The 17,723-nt window shown below is 41.5% G+C and overlaps 2 protein-coding genes across 4 annotated transcripts in view; one reads left to right on the forward strand and one right to left on the reverse strand.

The window, feature by feature from the left end:
• The window catches only part of rbpjl (recombination signal binding protein for immunoglobulin kappa J region-like), a 52,903-nt gene that overhangs the window by 31,675 nt on the left and 3,505 nt on the right, over window positions 1–17,723 (reverse strand). Inside the window, exon 2 of the mRNA XM_048608524.1 lies at window positions 3,700–3,853. Within this exon, the coding sequence (XP_048464481.1) occupies window positions 3,700–3,853 (154 nt within the window). The remainder of the gene's footprint in view (window positions 1–3,699; window positions 3,854–17,723) is intronic.
• The window catches only part of matn4 (matrilin 4), a 57,160-nt gene continuing 42,909 nt past the window's right edge, over window positions 3,473–17,723 (forward strand). For all 3 annotated transcript variants that reach the window (XM_048608484.1, XM_048608483.1, XM_048608485.1), the window contains exon 1: window positions 3,473–3,803. The gene's annotated coding sequence lies outside the window, so the exon portion shown is untranslated. The remainder of the gene's footprint in view (window positions 3,804–17,723) is intronic.

The raw sequence follows: 17,723 nt of genomic DNA on the forward strand, positions 1-17,723 counted from the left end.
CCCGAAACGTCAGCCTCTCTGCTCCTATGATGCTGCTTGGCCTGCTGGAAAATCCAGCCTTTCAGTTTCCTGATCTGCAAAGTAGGATCACGGTACAGTTCAGACATCACATTGTTCAACCAATCCTCCCAAATTCATATCTCCATTGACCCATTTCGAGCAACACATTGGGGAGATCTGTCTTGAACATCAAAGACCAATAATTGCACCACAAAAATAAAAGTCAGGAGTGTAATGGAATACTTCCCACTCGCCTGGATGAGTGCAACTCCAACAACACTCAAGGAGTTCGGCACCATCCAGGACAAAGCAGCATGCTTAACTGGCACATCTGTAAACATTCACTTCCTCTACCATTGACACTCAGTTGCAGCACTGTATGCCAGCTTCAAGACGTACAACAGAAATTCACCAAAGCTCCTTAGACAACACCTTCCAAACTCACAACCACTACCATCCCAAAGGACAAGGGCAGCTGATACATAGAAACACCACCCCTTACAAGTTCCCCTCCAAGCCACTCACCATCCTGACTTGGAAAGATATCGCCGTTCTTTCACGGCAGTCACTGGGACAAAATCCTGCAACTCCCTCCCTGATGGCATTCTGAGTCCACCTACACCAACAGCAGTTCAAAAAGGAAGTTCACCACCATCTTCTCAAGGACAACTTGTGATGAACAATAAGTGCTAACCCAGCCAACAATGCCCAAATTTCATGAATAAATAAAAAAATAACAATTCATTCTTGGAATTTGGATAACTTCAAATAAAACAGCATTTAAGAAAACTCATCCCTCGTTGTCCTCAGAGTATTAAGGGTCAACTATATAGCAAGGGCCTAGAATCCCATGTAATCTAATTAAGTATGAAGCAGCCTGTCTCTTTCCCATTAATGAATGGATGGGTTCTTAGAACAAAGTGGCAGCTTTTCATCATCATTTCCTGGTGCCAAGCCAGCAATGATAGAATGGAACATCACTGCAGGCCATGGTGGGAGGGTATTTGGAATCTGAGTTGTCAGTCTCCTATGTTAACACCAGTCCTCTACCAGTCAACTTCTGGTGTCTTGTGCACGCACTCCCAATTAAAGCAGATCAAAAACGGAAAAGAACACAGGCCACTTAGCATCTGAAAGACAAACTTTCACCTCAACAGGAGAAAATCATCTAAAAGACTGAGCTATCTTTCTTTTATGCCAACTATTCACCATCCCCAGAGAGAGGATTCCAGCTAAGAGTGATTCTCCAAGTTGGAGGTAGTGGTTGCAGATGGAGGGGATGGGGAAGACAGCTGTCTACTGTGAGTGACAGAAAGTCTATATGAGTGGGAGGGGGAGGTGTTAGTGGGTTGAGAGTTCTGGACTAGTGTTCGCAGCTAGTTGTTCTCCCAGGACCCTGAACAAGGCATTGGTTCTGTGCCCACTATCTGCTTGTAATTTTGTAAACAGTGAGGGAACATCCTAACATATTCATAAACAGCTATAACAGTCTTCCTATCTTATTCATTGTACTGCTCTCACACATAGCACTGGACAGTTTCCCACTGTGTGTGTGTTTCTGAGCTTATTTCATTTTTCAGAAATGTTAATTTGATTCCTTCATATCGAAAGAAATATCAAGCAACTGTGAAATAACTTATACATTGTTAACACCAAGATTGGGCAAAGAATAATAAATCTTCAAATGTTTTTGATATAAATTTTCTAAAAGCAGAAAAATATTCCATAAATTCTTTAAAAATTAATTCACAGGATCTTGGAACACTTGCAGTGATGTCCTGAGATTGAGATGATTGACCTCCAACAACCACAAGCATCTTCCTTTGTGCCAGTTGGGGTTCAATGAACAGAAAGCTTTTCCCCTGATTTCTATTGACTTTCACTTTGCAAACACCCCCTGAAGCCACACTCAGTTAACTGCTACCTTGATATTAATGGCAGTCACTCTCAACTCATGTCAGCTCTTTTGCACATGTTTTAGTCAAGACAGTGAGTTGGTCTGAGGACAAATAATCCTGGCAAAATCCAAACAGTGCAAATTATTACGGAACTGCAGATCTAAACTAAAACAGAAATTGCTGGAAAAACTCATCAGGTCTGGCAGCATCTGTGGAAAGTAAGCAGACATTTTGACCCACAACCCTGCAATTTCTGTTTTTGTTTGTGAGCAGATTATTTCCTGCGTAAATACGACTTCATCCCAATCTCAGTAAGACCTTCCATCACTGATCATCAAGAGTAGGCTGATAGAGCAGTAATTGGCCAGGTTAGTTTCATCCTGCTTTTTTTGTGAACAGAACATATCTGTAAGTCATCATAGAATCCCTATAGTGTGGAAACAGGCCCTTCGGCCCAACAAGTCCACACCAACCCTCAGAGCATCCCACCTGACCCATCCCCCTATAACCCACCCAATCGACACATCCCTGAACAGTACGGGCAATTTAGCATGGCCAATCCACCTAGCCTGCACATCTTTGGACTGTGGGAAGAAACCAGAGCACTGGGAGGAAACCCACACAGACACGGGGAGAATGCGCAAACACCACACAGACAGTTGCCCGAGGGTGGAATCGAACCCGGGTGTCTGGCGCTGTGAAGCAGCAGTGCTAACCACTGAGCCACCATGCCACCCTTTGTCGGATAGATGCCGGCATCATAAAGGTAAAGTCATAGTCTTACCACACCATTGGGCTGCTCCCTTATTAGAGAGATGAATGGTGGTGGTTTAACCTGAGGGTCACCATACCTCAGGTGAGGGGAGAAGTTAAAAGGAGTGTCCTTCATTGTAACCTCAGCCAGCACTAGAAGTGAAGCCACCTCACTGTGCCACAAGTCCAGCTAACTGAACTGACCAAACCCATAGCCAGTGTGGTAGCTGTACTGGAACAGCTTGCCTAGGCGCAAGGTGAGTTCTGGAATACAAGTCTTCATAACTAAGGCTGAATTGTTCCCTGGGTCTTTGGCTTTTACAGTATCCAATTATCCATACTCCTTCCAAAGTTCTAAAATATATACAGGTGTGGAATGGAGCTTATAAGGTTAATTCTGCTCTGAAAAGTCGATTTTTATATTTAAGTGCACAACAAAAAAATGGTTGTTAGTTTTCCCAAATCGGCAATAAATGGACCCCATTGACAGAACCACAATTCTCTAAGGAATTCCCTTGACCAATGATGTGTTACAGAAAATCTATCTATTTTGTTTCAGCATCAGTTTTACAGTTCCTAAATAATTCCTGCCAATAAATTTTCAGCTCCGTAGCCAGCTTTCTGTATCGCTGATTCTCTGCAAGAAATCCTAGACAACGTCTAACTTTCACCGAGTGGGTTTTTCAATGGGACATTCATCCAAACTCCCCTGAACCCTGACCCTTTAGAGCATTCCAGAAGGAGGGGCTTACTTACCCCTAGCTGAGACAATGTATTAAAAATCTGCCCAACATTCCTACCCTTCTACTCTGGGACAACAACCCCTCCTGCAGATTTATTTGAGTGGTTCAGGCAGAAAGCGGGGAGTTTTATCACTTTGTACTCTTCCTTAAATTTTGCATCTGATGTCCATTCATTTATTGGAATCCCAGAGGTTACTAACTGGAGGATATCTCTGGGATTGTGTGTCTGTGTTTTTTTAATTGAAGAAAGCACTCGTGGTCTGTTATTTTTAAAATATATATAGTTTTTTTTATTGTTATCTTACCTTTGCCATAAGTCTGCCCGGAAGAAGTTTCTATCGCCCTCCGTCTCTCCCAGCGGTTCGATTGGGATCCTGTGCCGCCTTTCAGCATTCCCAGCCCGGATCAGGTGAGTGTGAGCTCCCGCTGGGTTAGGAACTGAAGCATCCAGGACCTGGGCTGATTAGAAAGGGGATGGAGAGGGAGAGAGAGTTTATTTTTGAAAAACAAAACAGTACTTCATTCTTATCCGAAATGATTGTTCGTGGGGCTGGACGCAGAGAAACTTAATTTACAGCGCGAGAAAAAAAAAATGCCACTTATTACAAATGAAGATGCCTTAAGTATGAATAGATTCTATTTGGCTTTAAGGAAAGTGATGAACACAGATTAAAAGCATACTTATAAAATTCTCGAATACATCCCATCTCTGGGAACTCTGTTGGAACAGCAGTCTGTTTAGGGTAGTGCAGTTCAGGATAATGCAATGTGGTCTCAAACAACAGCATTCAAAATAATTATGAATAAATTCAGAGAGAGAGAGATGTCCAAAACTCTGTCTTCTTCCCTAGGTCTCTGTGTTTGAAAGACAAAGGAGCTAGATGGCCACTTTTCTTTTTCGGTATTTACTTTGTTTAAGAAAGTCTCAGTTGTTTATAATTAGGGTTTGTTTTGTAGGAATTTATAAATTAATGGACTTTCTTGCAGCCTCGCACTGGGTTGCTTATTAATGTGCATACTGCTTTCTGGGCACCTCTAGACGTACCCGAATACATATTCTAGATGCTGGATCAGGGAATGCACAGAAACTGCAATATTCCTGGAATGTTACAGAGTTTTTATAAAGGGTTTGATGGTTTGGATGAATTTTGAATTCATAGTGTCAGAAGTTTACAGTACAGGAGGCTATTCGACCCATTATATGTGTACCAGCACCTGAAAGAGCTACCCAGCTAATCCCACTCTCCAGTCCTCTCTCCGTAGCCCTCTATATTCATCACTGTCGAATATATATCCAGCTCTGTTTTGAAACCTCCTATGGAATCCTCCTCCACCACTCTCCCAGACAGCACATTCCAAATCCTAACAATTCTCTGAGTAAAGAAGTTTCTCCTCCTCTCGCTCCCAGCTCTCTTGATGACAACTTGAAATTGTGACCCCTAGTTACTATCGTACCAACTTGTGGAAACAGCATATCTTTCCTTACCCTGTCAAAATTGTTCATAATTTTGAACACCTCAATATGTTCACCTCTTAATCTTCTCTGTTCTAAAGAGAATAAGCCCAATTTCCCTAATCTTTCCTTGTATCTAAAATTCCCTCATTCCTTGTATCACTCTTATAAATCTCCTTTTCACTTTCTTCAGAGCTATAACATCTTTCATTGGATCATAGAATCCCAACAGTCTGAAAGCAGACCATTCAACCCATCGAGTCCACACTAACCCTCTGAAAAGCATCCCACCCACACACTGTATCCTTGTAACCTTGCATTTTCCATGGCTAATCCATCTAACTGCACATCTTTGGACTGTGGGAGACAACCAGAACACCTGGAAGAAACCCATGCAGACAGGCGAAGAATGTGGAATCTCCACACACAGTCACCTGGGGCTGGAATTGAACCCAGGTCCCTGGTGCTGTGAGGCAGCAGTGCTAAACACTGAGCCACCATGCTGCCCTATTTTTCCTTAAATAAGATGCCCAGAACTGAACACAAAACTCCAAATATGGTTTGACCAATTCCTTTGAGCACAAAAGACTCCAGGTAAACTATGTGAACAATTAAAGGATTTGACAGGGAGTTTGGAGAGAAATTATTTCCTAGAGAGGGAAGAAGGGGCTAGTATGCAACACAAATGTAACTTTCAAATCAATGTTAAGCTATTGAAAATTGATGGGCTGAATAGCCTCCAGTGCTGCATATTCAATACTATGTGAAGCTTTAAACTGATGGGCCCCACCAACTTCTATCACAATTAATTTTAAAAGCACCTCAGTTCAGGTATGCCAGTGGATACTTGTTTTGCTCTTGCCTTTGTCCTCAGCGCTTCCAACTTTAGATCAAGATTGTAAATAAAGCAGGAAACCTTCAAGTTACAGCATTCATGTGGAAGAACCTTTGCCATAATTTCAAAGTTGTTCCAGACTTTGTGCTAACTACTTTAGGTATAATCATAAAGCTGCCATTCATCTCAAATCATTTTCAAACTGCACACTGCATTCAAACTTCAGAATCGACACACCTATTTAAAATGTTTTCCTCAGGAGGGAGACTAGCTGGTTTAAATTTTTGGTCAATTCACTATCTAAGCTGTGCTTTTTCTACTTTATAACTGCTCCTTGGCAACTACCATGTAACTGTTACTCTTCCAAGGCCACTCCGTACTTTGACAAATTTGAGTTGCCAGATCACATCATGGTATGGTACAAGTCATCTGTTCCACTGCCTGTCCAGTCCTTTGAAAAAGTTCTATCCCAATTGACTTGGAACTATATCGCCATTCCTTCTTGGTCTCTAAGTCAAAATCCCAGAAATCCCTCTCTAACATCACTGTGGGTGTACCTATGCCAAATGGGCTGCAGTAGTTCAGAAAGGTGGCTCACGACCACTTTCTCAGGAGAAATTAGGGATGGGCAACAAATACTTGCCTAGCAACACTCAGAACTCATTTGATGATTTTTAAAAGGTTAGTGCCATTTCCTTATTTCTCCATGGCCTCACATTCTTTTCCCTTTCAAGTCTTTTTATACAATCTTCTGTTGGAAGTTCTTATTCAACTGGCTTTCACTGCCCTTTCAGGCAGCATGTTCCACTTTACAACAATTCACTTCATTTAAAATATATAATTTTTGGTCTCAGGTACTTTCACCAATTACCTTTGATCTGTGTCCTCTGGTTAACAAATCCCATACTATGGTAAAAATGGTTCTCCTTATTTGCTCGATCAATTTTATTTTGAACATATCTATTAAATCTTGTTCTAATTTTCTGTGCCGTAGAGAGAACTCAGACCATCTACACTGATTCATTAAAATGCCTTGGGTTATCACTGTTATTGAATGCATTGTTTCTGTAGCTGAATGTATCCTAGATGGATAGCTCAGTGCGTCCAGGTCTTACTTCTATTAATTATGCATGGCCAATATTCAATATGATGAAATGACAACCATGGCTCCATTGGTAACGGACTTGCGTAAGTGCCAGAAGATCCCAACCCAGAGCTTGACCACACAATTCAACACTGGCGCTCCTGTGCAGTACTGGAGAAGTGCAGCACTGTCTATGGCGCTATGCTTTCCATGGGATCTTTAACCAAGGCCCACACCATCTGATATTCTGGCCAGTATTAAATCCTGGATTAATGTAAAAATATTGTGAAAACTAATTATGTAGTATGTTGCTATCTGTGGGAGCTTGCTGTGCGGAAATTAACTGCTGTGATTCCTAGATTACAACACTTCAAAAGCACTTAGCTTGCAACAAAACACTTTGAGATGACTGGTGGTTGTGAACCATTCCAAGTCTTTCATTAATTTCCTTCTCTTTACCCCAATGTATAACATCATCAGTTACGTTAGAAGTCTTGACGAATTTATACATATTTTGTTACGTATAATGTATGCTTTATAGTATCCAAGAGTTCTGAGTTGCCAAATCCAAATATCAGGATGGTCAGCCATGCTGCTTAGAGAGAATTTCACCAATACTCGAAGCTTGTGTTGTTCAGCTGTTACCTTACTGAGTCTCTTAGTATGGGGTTGGAAGCTTGAACTCTTGTGGGAGTCATATCCTATCGTGTGAACTCAGTAGAACGTACTAAATATCCAAAATTGGTACCTGAGAAATGTTACACCACCTTGGCATCCCAAACACCAGCTGAAGAGTTGAGGAAGGAGTGTTTGACCGTTTGTTTTGAGGGCTGGTGGGCTAGGATTTTTTTGTTAAGTATTCAAGTGATACATCAATTTGGAGTTCAATTTCCAGTGATTTAATAGGCACAGACGGAGCATGCAACTTGCAGAAGGCACAGATCGTCTTTCGAACAGGTTTAATGGGTTGATATGTTTCATATGATATATGAACACAGGAAGGATGAAAGGGTGTGGGTACATCTTGGTCATGTTGAGTATTTTAGGAAGCTGCACTTGCTTTCACAAGTGGACTATGTCAAATTGCTTGCTTGCTTGATGATTTTAGATTTGTGTCAGAGTTTTGTAGAGTATCGTGTCACACCAGAAATGCAAAGAATTATCCACTCTGGGGTTTGAGGAGCAAAGTGAGATAGTCATGATCGCATTTTGTTTTCAGCTGAGTCTTGGTAATTAGAATGCGGCTATCTGACTTTGGCGCCCAGTTCTGAAACACCTTGATTTTAAATTTCTCATCCACTCTCTACCCATCTTTTAAAGTTTCTTCATGGGATATGGGCATTGCTGACTGGGCCAGCATTTATTATCTAACCTTAATCGCCCAGTGGGCATTTAAGAGTCAACTACATTGCTGTGGGTCTGGAGTCACATGTAAGCCAGACCAGATAAGGATGGCAGATTTCACATCAGTGAACCAGGTAGGTTTTTAACAGTTATAAGAAGTATATTGTTAAACTTGAGATAGTGCAGGAAAGATTTACAAGGATGTTGCCGGGACTGGAGGGCTTGAGTTGTAGGGAGAAGCTGAATAGGCTGGGGCATTTTTCCCTGGAGCGTCAAAAACTGAAGAGAGACCTTAAGGAGGTTTATAAAGTCACGGGGGGCATGGAGAGGGTGAATAGCCAAGGTCTTTTTCCCAGGGTGTTGGGGCTGGGGGGAGAACGAGTCCAAAACTAGAGCGTATAGGTTTAAGGTGATGGGGGAAATGATTTATAAAGGACCTGAGAGATAACTTTTTTTATACAAAGGGTGATGCACATATAGAAAGAGCTGCCAGAGGAAGTGGTGGAGGCGGGTACAATGACAATATTTAAAAGGTATCTGGATGGGTACATGAATGGGAAGGGTTTTGAGGAATATTTGCCATTGGGATTGGGTCAGATTGGCATATCATGTCAACAGACCGAAGGGTCTGTTTCCGTGCTGTTTGACTGTATAACAGTCAACAGTGGTTCCATGGTTAGCATTATCATTGAATTCAAATTTCACCTTGGCATGATTTGAACCCATTTCCCCAGAACATTATCCTGGAGTTCCTGATCATCAATCCAGTGACATTGCGACTACACCACCACCTCCACTCAAAACCTCTTCCAATCTGACAATCTTCCAAGATCCCTGCATTTCCCCCAGTCTCTGGCCTTTTGCCCATCTCAGACATCCTCCAACCCTCAACTGGTGACTGCGCCTTCAACTGCCGAGCTCTAGAATTCCTTTCATAAACTTCTCTGCAAGTCTATCTCTCTATTCTATAAAGCCTACCTCCTTCATCTGTCCTAATATCTCCTTATGTGGCTCAGTGTCAAATTTTGTCCAATGATGCCCATATTGTAGCTCTTTGGGATGTTTTACATTGCAAAAGAGTAATATATGCATGCTGTTATTGAACAAAAGAAAAGTTGACTCACTTTATGTAGCACAGAGCTGTAACAGTAAGACTTTTGGGAGAAAGATGTGATCCAGATGTCTTTGCAATATGATCATATGTAGCAGTCACATGCAGTCATTTGAAATGTTTCTCCACATGGGTTAAACCGAATAGTGTTAAAGAGTTTTGGAGGCTAGAGTGTTATTTGGACAGTGACAGTCCTGTGCATGCTACATTAAATCAATATTTGGCATTATATGTTAACAGCACTACGATCTCAGATTTCTGTAAGAATGATAGGGTTGTTATGGTAGGGGATTTTAACTTTCCAAACATAGACTAGAACTGCCATAGTGCTAAGGACTTGGATGGAGTGGAATTTGTTAAGTGTGTACAAGAAAATTTTTTTTATTCAGTAGGTGGATATGCCTACTAGAGAAGGAGAAAAACTTGATCTTCTCTTGGGGAATAAGGTATGGCCAGTGACTGAGGTGTCAGTGGGGGAGTAAGTGGTCATAATTCTATTCGTTTGAAAATAGTTATGGAAAAGGATAGACCTGATCTAAAAGTTAGAGTTCCAAATTGGACTAAGGCCAATTTTGACGGTATTAGGCAAGAACTTTCAGAAGTTGATTGGGGGAGGCTATTCACAGGCAAAGAGATGGTTGGGAAGTGGGAGGGCTTTAAGAATGAGATAATGAGAGTTCAGAGACAGTATGATCCTGTTAGGGTGAAGGGCAAGGCTGCTAGGCATAGGGAATGCTGGATGACTAGAGAAATTGAGGCTGTGGTCAAGAAAAAGCCAGAGCATATGGCAAGTATAAACAGCTGGGATCAAGTGAATCCCTTGAGGAGTATAAGAGCAGTAGGAATATATCGAGGGAAATCAGGCAGGCAAAAAGGGAACATGAGATAGCTTTGACAAATAGGATAAAGGAGAATCCATTAAGGGCAAAATATATTAAGGGTGAAAAGAGTAACAAGGGAGAGAATAGGGCCCCTTAAAGATCAACACGGCTGTCTATAAGTGGAACCACAGGAAATGGTTGAGATGTAAATACTGACATGAAATATTTGTTTACTGTGAAGAAGGATACGGAAGCTAGTGAACTTGGAGAAATAAATAGTGATAGCTTGAAAAGTATCCAAATTACAGAGGAGGAGATGCTGGTTGTCTTAAAGGTGGCTAAATCCCCAGAACCTGATCAGGTATATCCCAGAACTTTGTGAGAAGCTAGGGAAGTGATTGCTGGGCCCCTTGCTGAGATATTTGTATCATCGATAGCCACAAGTGAGGTGCTGGAAGACTGGAGGTTAGCTAACGTAGTGCCATTACTTAAGAAATGTGATAAGAAAAAGGCAGCAAACTTTAGACCAGTGAGCCTGACATCAGTAATGGGTAGGTTGTTGGAGGGGATTCTGAGGGACAGGATGTATTTGGAAAGGAGAGGATTGATTAGGGATAATCAACATGGTTTTGTGCATGGGAAATTGTGTCTCACTAACTTGATTGAGTTTTTTGAATAAGTGACAAAGGCAGAGCGTGGACATTGTCCATGTGGACTTCAGTAAGGTATTCAAAAAGGTTCCGCACAGTAGACTAGTTAGCAAGGTTAGATCACATGGAATCCAGGGAGAGCTAGCCATTTCAATACAAAATTGGCTTGAAGGTAGGTGACAGAGGGTGGTGGTGGAGGGTTGTTTTTCAGGCTAGAGACCTGTGACCAGTGGTGTGCTGCAAGGATTGGTGCTGGGTCCACTGCTTTTTGTCATTTATATAAATGAGTTAGATGTGGTCATAGGAGGAATGGGTAGTAAGTTTGCAGATGACACCAAAATTGAAGGGGAAGTGGATAGTGAAGAAAGTTACCTCAGACTACAATAGGATTTTGATCAGATGGGCTTGGCAGATGGAGTTTACATTAAATAAATGTGAGGTGTTGCATTTTGTTAGGACAAATCAGGGCAGGGATTTATATACTTAATAGTAGGGTCCTGAGGAGTCTTGCCAGACAAAGAGATTTTGGGGTGCAGATTCATAATTCCTTGAAGGTGGCGTTGCAGGTAGACAGCGTAGTGAAGATGGTGTTTGGTAAACTTGTCTTTATTGGTCAGTTGGGATGTCACGTCGCAGCTTTACAGGACATTGGTTAGGTCACTTTTGGAATACTGCGTTCACTTCTGGTCTCCCTGTTATAGGAGAGATGTTGTGAAACTTGAAAGGGTGCAGAAAAGATTTACAAGGATGTTGCCAGGATTGGCAGGATTGAGCTACAGGGAGAGGCTGAATAGACTGAGGCTATTTTCCCTGGAGCATCAGATGCTGAGGGATGACCTTTATAGAGGTTTATAAAATCACGAGGGTCATGAATGGAATAAGTAGCCAAGGTCTTTTATCCCAGGGTAGGGGAGTCCAAAAGAGAGGGCACAGGTTTAAGGTGAGAGGGGAAAGATCTAAAAGGACCCTAAGGGACAACATTTTCACACAGAGCATGGTGCGTTTATGGAATGAACTGCCAGAGGAACTAGAGGAGGTTGGTAGAATTACAACATTTCAAAGGCCTCTAGATGAGTATATGAATAGGAAGGGTTTAGGCGGATATGGGCCAAATGCTGGATAATGGGACTAGATTAATTTAGGACATCTGGTCGGTATGGACATGTTGGATCGAAGTGTCTGTTTCCAAACTGTACAGCTCAGTGAGTCTTGCACTAGCAATGTGGTACCTAATTTTTTTGTTCCAATTTTTATCAAGTTTTGCAAGAAGTGATCTGGGTATATAATAGCAAAAGGAGCATTCTGTGTTAAAAGGATGATCACTCCAATGATGTGTGTGTATACATTCTTCAGTTGATACCTCTGAACTGAACTACCTTTAAAAATTGTAGAGTCAGCAGCATCTGTGGAAAGAGAAATAGATTTAATATTTCAAGTTCAATACAAATCTTCTTCAGGACTTCTCAACTTGGGAGCTCTGAAATAGAGTCATATCTCACTTGAAACCTAACTATGTTTCTCTCTCCATAGTTACTGCCAAACATACAGAGTGTTTCCTGCACTTTCTGCTTTTATTTCAGATCACCAACATCCGCAATAATTTGCTTTTATCTTATAAATGCTGTTGTTCTATTTCAGGTGTCAAAAACAAAATGAAAATTATTTAAATTCTGTTTCATTTTCTCCAATAAAATATTGCAAACTAAAAAGTGCCATAAGTCTGCTCCTTATTCCAATGTTTCTTTAACTGACAAACCACTCATCATTGCTACTGATTAAAATGAGGCTGATGGATGCGCTATTTAGAAAGCTACAGACCCAGTTTCCAAAATCCAAAACATTTCCTCTTTATTTCTTCGAGATTTGTTTCAGTAAAGGAAATATTTAGAGACTGCCAAAAGCAAAATGGTTTCTTTCAAATGCATAATGAATTCCATTTTAATGTTTCATAAATCTGTTTCTGATATAGGTAGAAGTAGTCTATTATATTCCATGATCTACTATTTACATGGAAATATTAATCTTCTCAAAGTGAATCACAAACAGGTTGACTGAACCATGCTACCTCACCAGGTCCAGATCCATATTCCAGGTCCTTTTGTAAAGTTCCAGACATGGGATGGCACAGTGGCTCAGTGGTTAGTGCTACTGCCTCACAGCACCAAAGACTCTGGTTTGATTACAGTATCAGGCAGCTGTCTGTGTGGAGTTTTCACATTCTCTCCTTGTCTGTGTGGGCCCCTGCTGGGTGCTCTGGTTTCCTCCCAAAGTCCAAAGATGTGCCGGTTAGGTGGATTAGCCATAGGAAATTGCCCATAGTGTCTAGGGATGTTAGGTTAGGTGGATTAGCCTTGGGAACTGCAGAGTTATAGGGATGGAGTAGGGGGTTGGGTCTGGGTGGGATGCTCTTCAGAGGGTTGGTATGGACCGAATAGTTGCTTCCACACTGTGGAGAGTCTATGATAACCTGCACCAAACTATCAAAAGCATGTTTGTTTTGCTAGAAGCGTCATTTATTGATGTAGGATATAGTTCTTGGGGCCAAAGGGTATGGGGAGAAAGCAGAAACAGGAAACTGAGTTGGATGATTAGCCATGATCATTTTGAATGGCGGAGTAGGTTTGAAGGGCTGAACGGCCTACTCCTGCTTTCTGTGTTTCTAGTTGGAGAGAATATAAGAGTGAATGACAAGGGTTTCAGAATGGTAGAGAAGGAAAGTCCATCAGTAAGTATTATCAAAAAAAAAAAATCAAAATTGGGCTGGCTTAAGAACATGGTGAAGGAAGTGACTGAATGAAGATTAGAAGGTGTAGTCCAAGAGACTGAAAGAGAATGATGATGTTAGGCAACTTGAAATTGAAAACAAGAGGATCCGACAAGCAACTTGAGAAGAAATCAAATTGTGAGGTGGGCAAAATGAGAAAGGAGACCTGTTCCTCGATGGATCGCTTTAAATTGCCCACTTGCCCGTACAATGGAGCCAGTAAGGATGGGGGAGTGATATGTGTAGGCTACTGGTTGTCCAGCACCAGTGAAAACTGCCAGGACTATAGAACAGTTTAAAGAAGTCCTGGGCAGAAATCCAGGCCCATGGCCTCAGTTTTCCCAATATTTCACTGGAGCAGATTTCTGCTCATCCCTGGATGCCAGGCAGGAAACAGGACACATTAAGGAAACACTGCAGCATTGAAGTGGGACTTTGTGTCATCAGTATACAGGTGAAATTATTTCAGCAGAGACAGAGAGAGCAGCAAAAACCCATTTCTGAACATCTTTCTGGTGGGATCTTATCTGAACTTGCAAAAAATCTATAATGGCAAATAAATAAGTGAAGCGGTTGTGTTATTTTATTAAAGTTATTTCGTTGTGTTTATACATTTCGATTACAAAAGCATATTGCACACCAGTTTTCCATTTGGTAATGCGTAATTCATAATCTCCCTTGTCAATACTGCAAATGCTACACCATTAAGTATCCACTTATCTACATTGAGTGCCCAGAGTAAACATAATAATCTCATACACTTCATATATCTTGGATGGTTTGATGTAAGAATCATTTTATTTTTGCTATTTTATCTTTAAACCAGGATGATTGGTTACAACAAGAAATTTAGCACAACATATAAAAGGCACACCTGAGTGGGACACTAAAACAGAAAAAAACCAAAGAACTGCAGTTCCTGGAAATCAGAAACAAAAACAGCAATTGGCGAAAAACTCTGGCAGCATCTGTGAAGAGAAAGCAGAGTTTAACGTTTCAGGTCCAGTGACCCTTTTTCAGAACCGATTGTAGCTGGAAAGAAGTTGGTTTATATGCTGAAGATGGGGTTAGGGGAGGGGAAAGGAGTAAACAATTGGTGGAGAGAGAGAGAGAGACAGAACAGCAATCAAGCAGACAAAGCAATGATAGTAGGAACTGCAGATGCTGGAGAATCCGAGACAACAAGGTGCAGGGCTGGATGAACACAGCAGGCCAAGCAGCATCATAGGAGCAGAGAGGTTGACGTTTCGGGCCTGGACCCTTCAGACAAAGCAATGAGTAAGGATTGGCCTGGGAGAATCAGTAACTGCTAATGGGGGCCATTTCTTCAGAAATGTTCCGAAGAAAGGTCACTGGACCCGAAACGTTAACTCTGCCTTCTGTCCACAGATGCTGCCAGACCTGCTGAGTTTTCCCAGCAATTTCTGTTTTTGAACCAGAGTAGAATTTTGGTGCTCCAAACATCCTGCCCCACTGCAGGAATGATTTTAATTCAAATCATTCCTGCAGATTTTACAAGACAGAATTTTGCTGGCACTGAACAGTAGTACACTCGCTATCTGATTCTAATCGATGCCAGTGCATTGCATAATTATAAGTTAGATCAAGACTATGTCACAGAGCCCTAAGGTTATAACTCCTAGTTATTAAGGTAAAGCTAATAATTCACCCATGCCAAGAAGAGATGAACCATTAATAAACCAAAAGTGTTTGAAACTGTTGTGTGCAAAATAAAAAGAGACTTAAAAGGATCCTACCATAAATGAAAGGTGAGGCACATCAGGAATGTCTGAACTAGCTGGGGTTCTTTTCTCTGGGATATAGATGGTGAAGGAGCAATCTAATTGAGGTTTTTAAATTACTAATAGGGTAGCATGAAAGATGTTTCCACTAGTGAGGAAGTCCTAAACTAAGGGCAATCAGTGATTACAGTCACTCATGCAATCAAGAATTCAAGAGAAGTTTCTTTACCCGAAGAGTGGCGAGAACATGGAACTGATGACCACAAAAAGAAACGTGTGAAGCAAATGGCAGATGAGTTCAAGTCAAAGCTTACACTTTAGTGCGGAATTGAAAAAGCACTGTGCTGTCAGAGGCACCAGCTTTTGGTGAAGATGTTAAACAACAGAGAAGGTCTAATGCCTGCTCAAGTGGATGTAAAAGATCCCTCAGCACTCTTTTGAAGAAGAGCAGGAAGTTATCTTCAGTCTCCTGGTCAATATTGGGGTCATAGTGTTATGGAGATCTATAGTACAGAAAAAGGCCCTTCAGCCCATTCCATCTGCACCAGTCAAAAACAAACCACCTAAATACGCTAATCCCATTTTCTAGCACTTCGCCCATTGCCTTGTATGTTTTGGCATCACAAGGGCATGTCTCAATACTTCTTAAACACTATGAAGGTTTTTGCGTTGACCACCTTCCCAGGCATTGAGTTCCAGAATTCCGTTCCCCGCTCCGGGTAAATTAGCTTTTCCTCACATCTCCTCTAAGTCTTCTGACCCTTACCTCAAATCTATGTCTCATGGTCATTGTTTCCTCCTTCAAAGAAAACATTCCTTCCTGTCTACCCTATCTATGCCCCTCATAATTTTATACATCTCAATCATGTCCCCTCTCGATCTCCTCTGCTGTAAGGAAAACAACCTAAATCTGTCCAATCTCTCATCATAATTGAAACTCTCTAGCCCCGGCAACGTTCCAACATGGAATGTACATTGTTGTCTACTTTCCAAAAATCAAATGTAGATTCTGTCATGGCACCCAATCCTCACTCCTCCACCCAATCATTAACCACTCAACTAGAGGCAATTGTTACATAATGAGGAGAAGCAATGGTCTAGTGGTACCATTGCTGGACTGTTAATGTTCTAGGTTCAAATCCACCCCCCTCAGGCAGTTGGTGGAATTTGAATGCAATAAAAAATATCTGGAATTAAGAATCTAGTGATAACCATGAATCTGTTGCTGAATGTTGGAAAAATCCATCTGGTTCACTAATGTCCTTCAGGGAAGGAAACTGCCATCCTTACCTGGTCTGGCCTACATGTGACTCCAAACCCACACCAGTGTGGGTGACTCTCAACTGCCATCTGGGCAAATAGAGATGGGCAATAAATGCTGCCTAAAAGTGACGCCCTCATCCTGTGAATAAAAGAAGAACAGAAAATAGACCAATGGGCATCTGAAGCCCTCTGTTCTACTCTAGGGCGGGAGGACTTAATAGGGTAAAACCACATGAGATCCCAAGCCTTGACAATGCAATCTCATGAAGCCCTAATAACTCAGCTCAATTTCTATCTCTATTTATTGTTTAGTAAGATTGACCTATTTTAACTTCGAGTATGAGAGTTTGAGAAGCCTTGCTTTCAATGCTATTAGAGTCATCGAATCATGCAACACAGAAGAGGCCATTCAGCCCATTAAGCCTGCACTGACCTACCTACACTAATCTCACTTTCCAGCATTTGACATTATGCCATTCATAGAAAATAGGAGCAGGAGGACGCTATTTGTCCCTCCCAGCCTCCTCTACCATTCAATATGATCATGGTCAAACCTCTACCTCAATGTCATATTCCCGCCTTCTCTGAATACCCTTCGCTGTTTTAAGATCTAAAACGATTTGATCTCTTCCTTGAATATATTCAGTAATCTGGCCTTTGCAGTCTCCTGTAATGACTCCCTCTTCTCAGTCCTAAATGGCCTACCCTATATCCTGAGACCGTGACTCCTGGTTCTTGACTTGCCAACCAGGGAAAACATTCTCTCTGCATCTAGTTCTGTCCAGCCCTGTTAGAATTTTATACATTTCAATCAGATCCCCTCGCATTCTTCCAAACTCCAGTGAATACAGGCCTGGTCGAACCAATCTCTCTTCAAGGACAGTCCTACCATCCCAAACCTCCACAACACTCCCTCTATGGCAAGTTTGTCCTTTCTTAGATAGAGAGTTCAAAACCACACACAATACTCCAGGTGTGGTCTCACTGAGGCCCTGCATAACTGTAGTATGGAATCCCTACTTCTGAACTCAAATCCTCTTGCAATGATACCTAATATACCATTTGTATTTCTGATAGCTTACTACACCTCCATATTAACTTTCATTGACTGCTTTATAAAGATGCCCAGATCCCTTTGTACATCAAAATAAAACAAAGAACCATGGATGAAGATATGAAACACACAAAAATTGCCAGAGAAACTCAGCAGATCTGGGCAGCATCTGTGCAGAGAAAACAGAATTGACATTTTGAGTCCTGTG

The sequence above is a fragment of the Rhincodon typus genome, chromosome 19 (assembly GCF_021869965.1).
Source record: "Rhincodon typus isolate 14 chromosome 19, sRhiTyp1.1, whole genome shotgun sequence".
NCBI classification, from domain to species: domain Eukaryota; kingdom Metazoa; phylum Chordata; class Chondrichthyes; order Orectolobiformes; family Rhincodontidae; genus Rhincodon; species Rhincodon typus.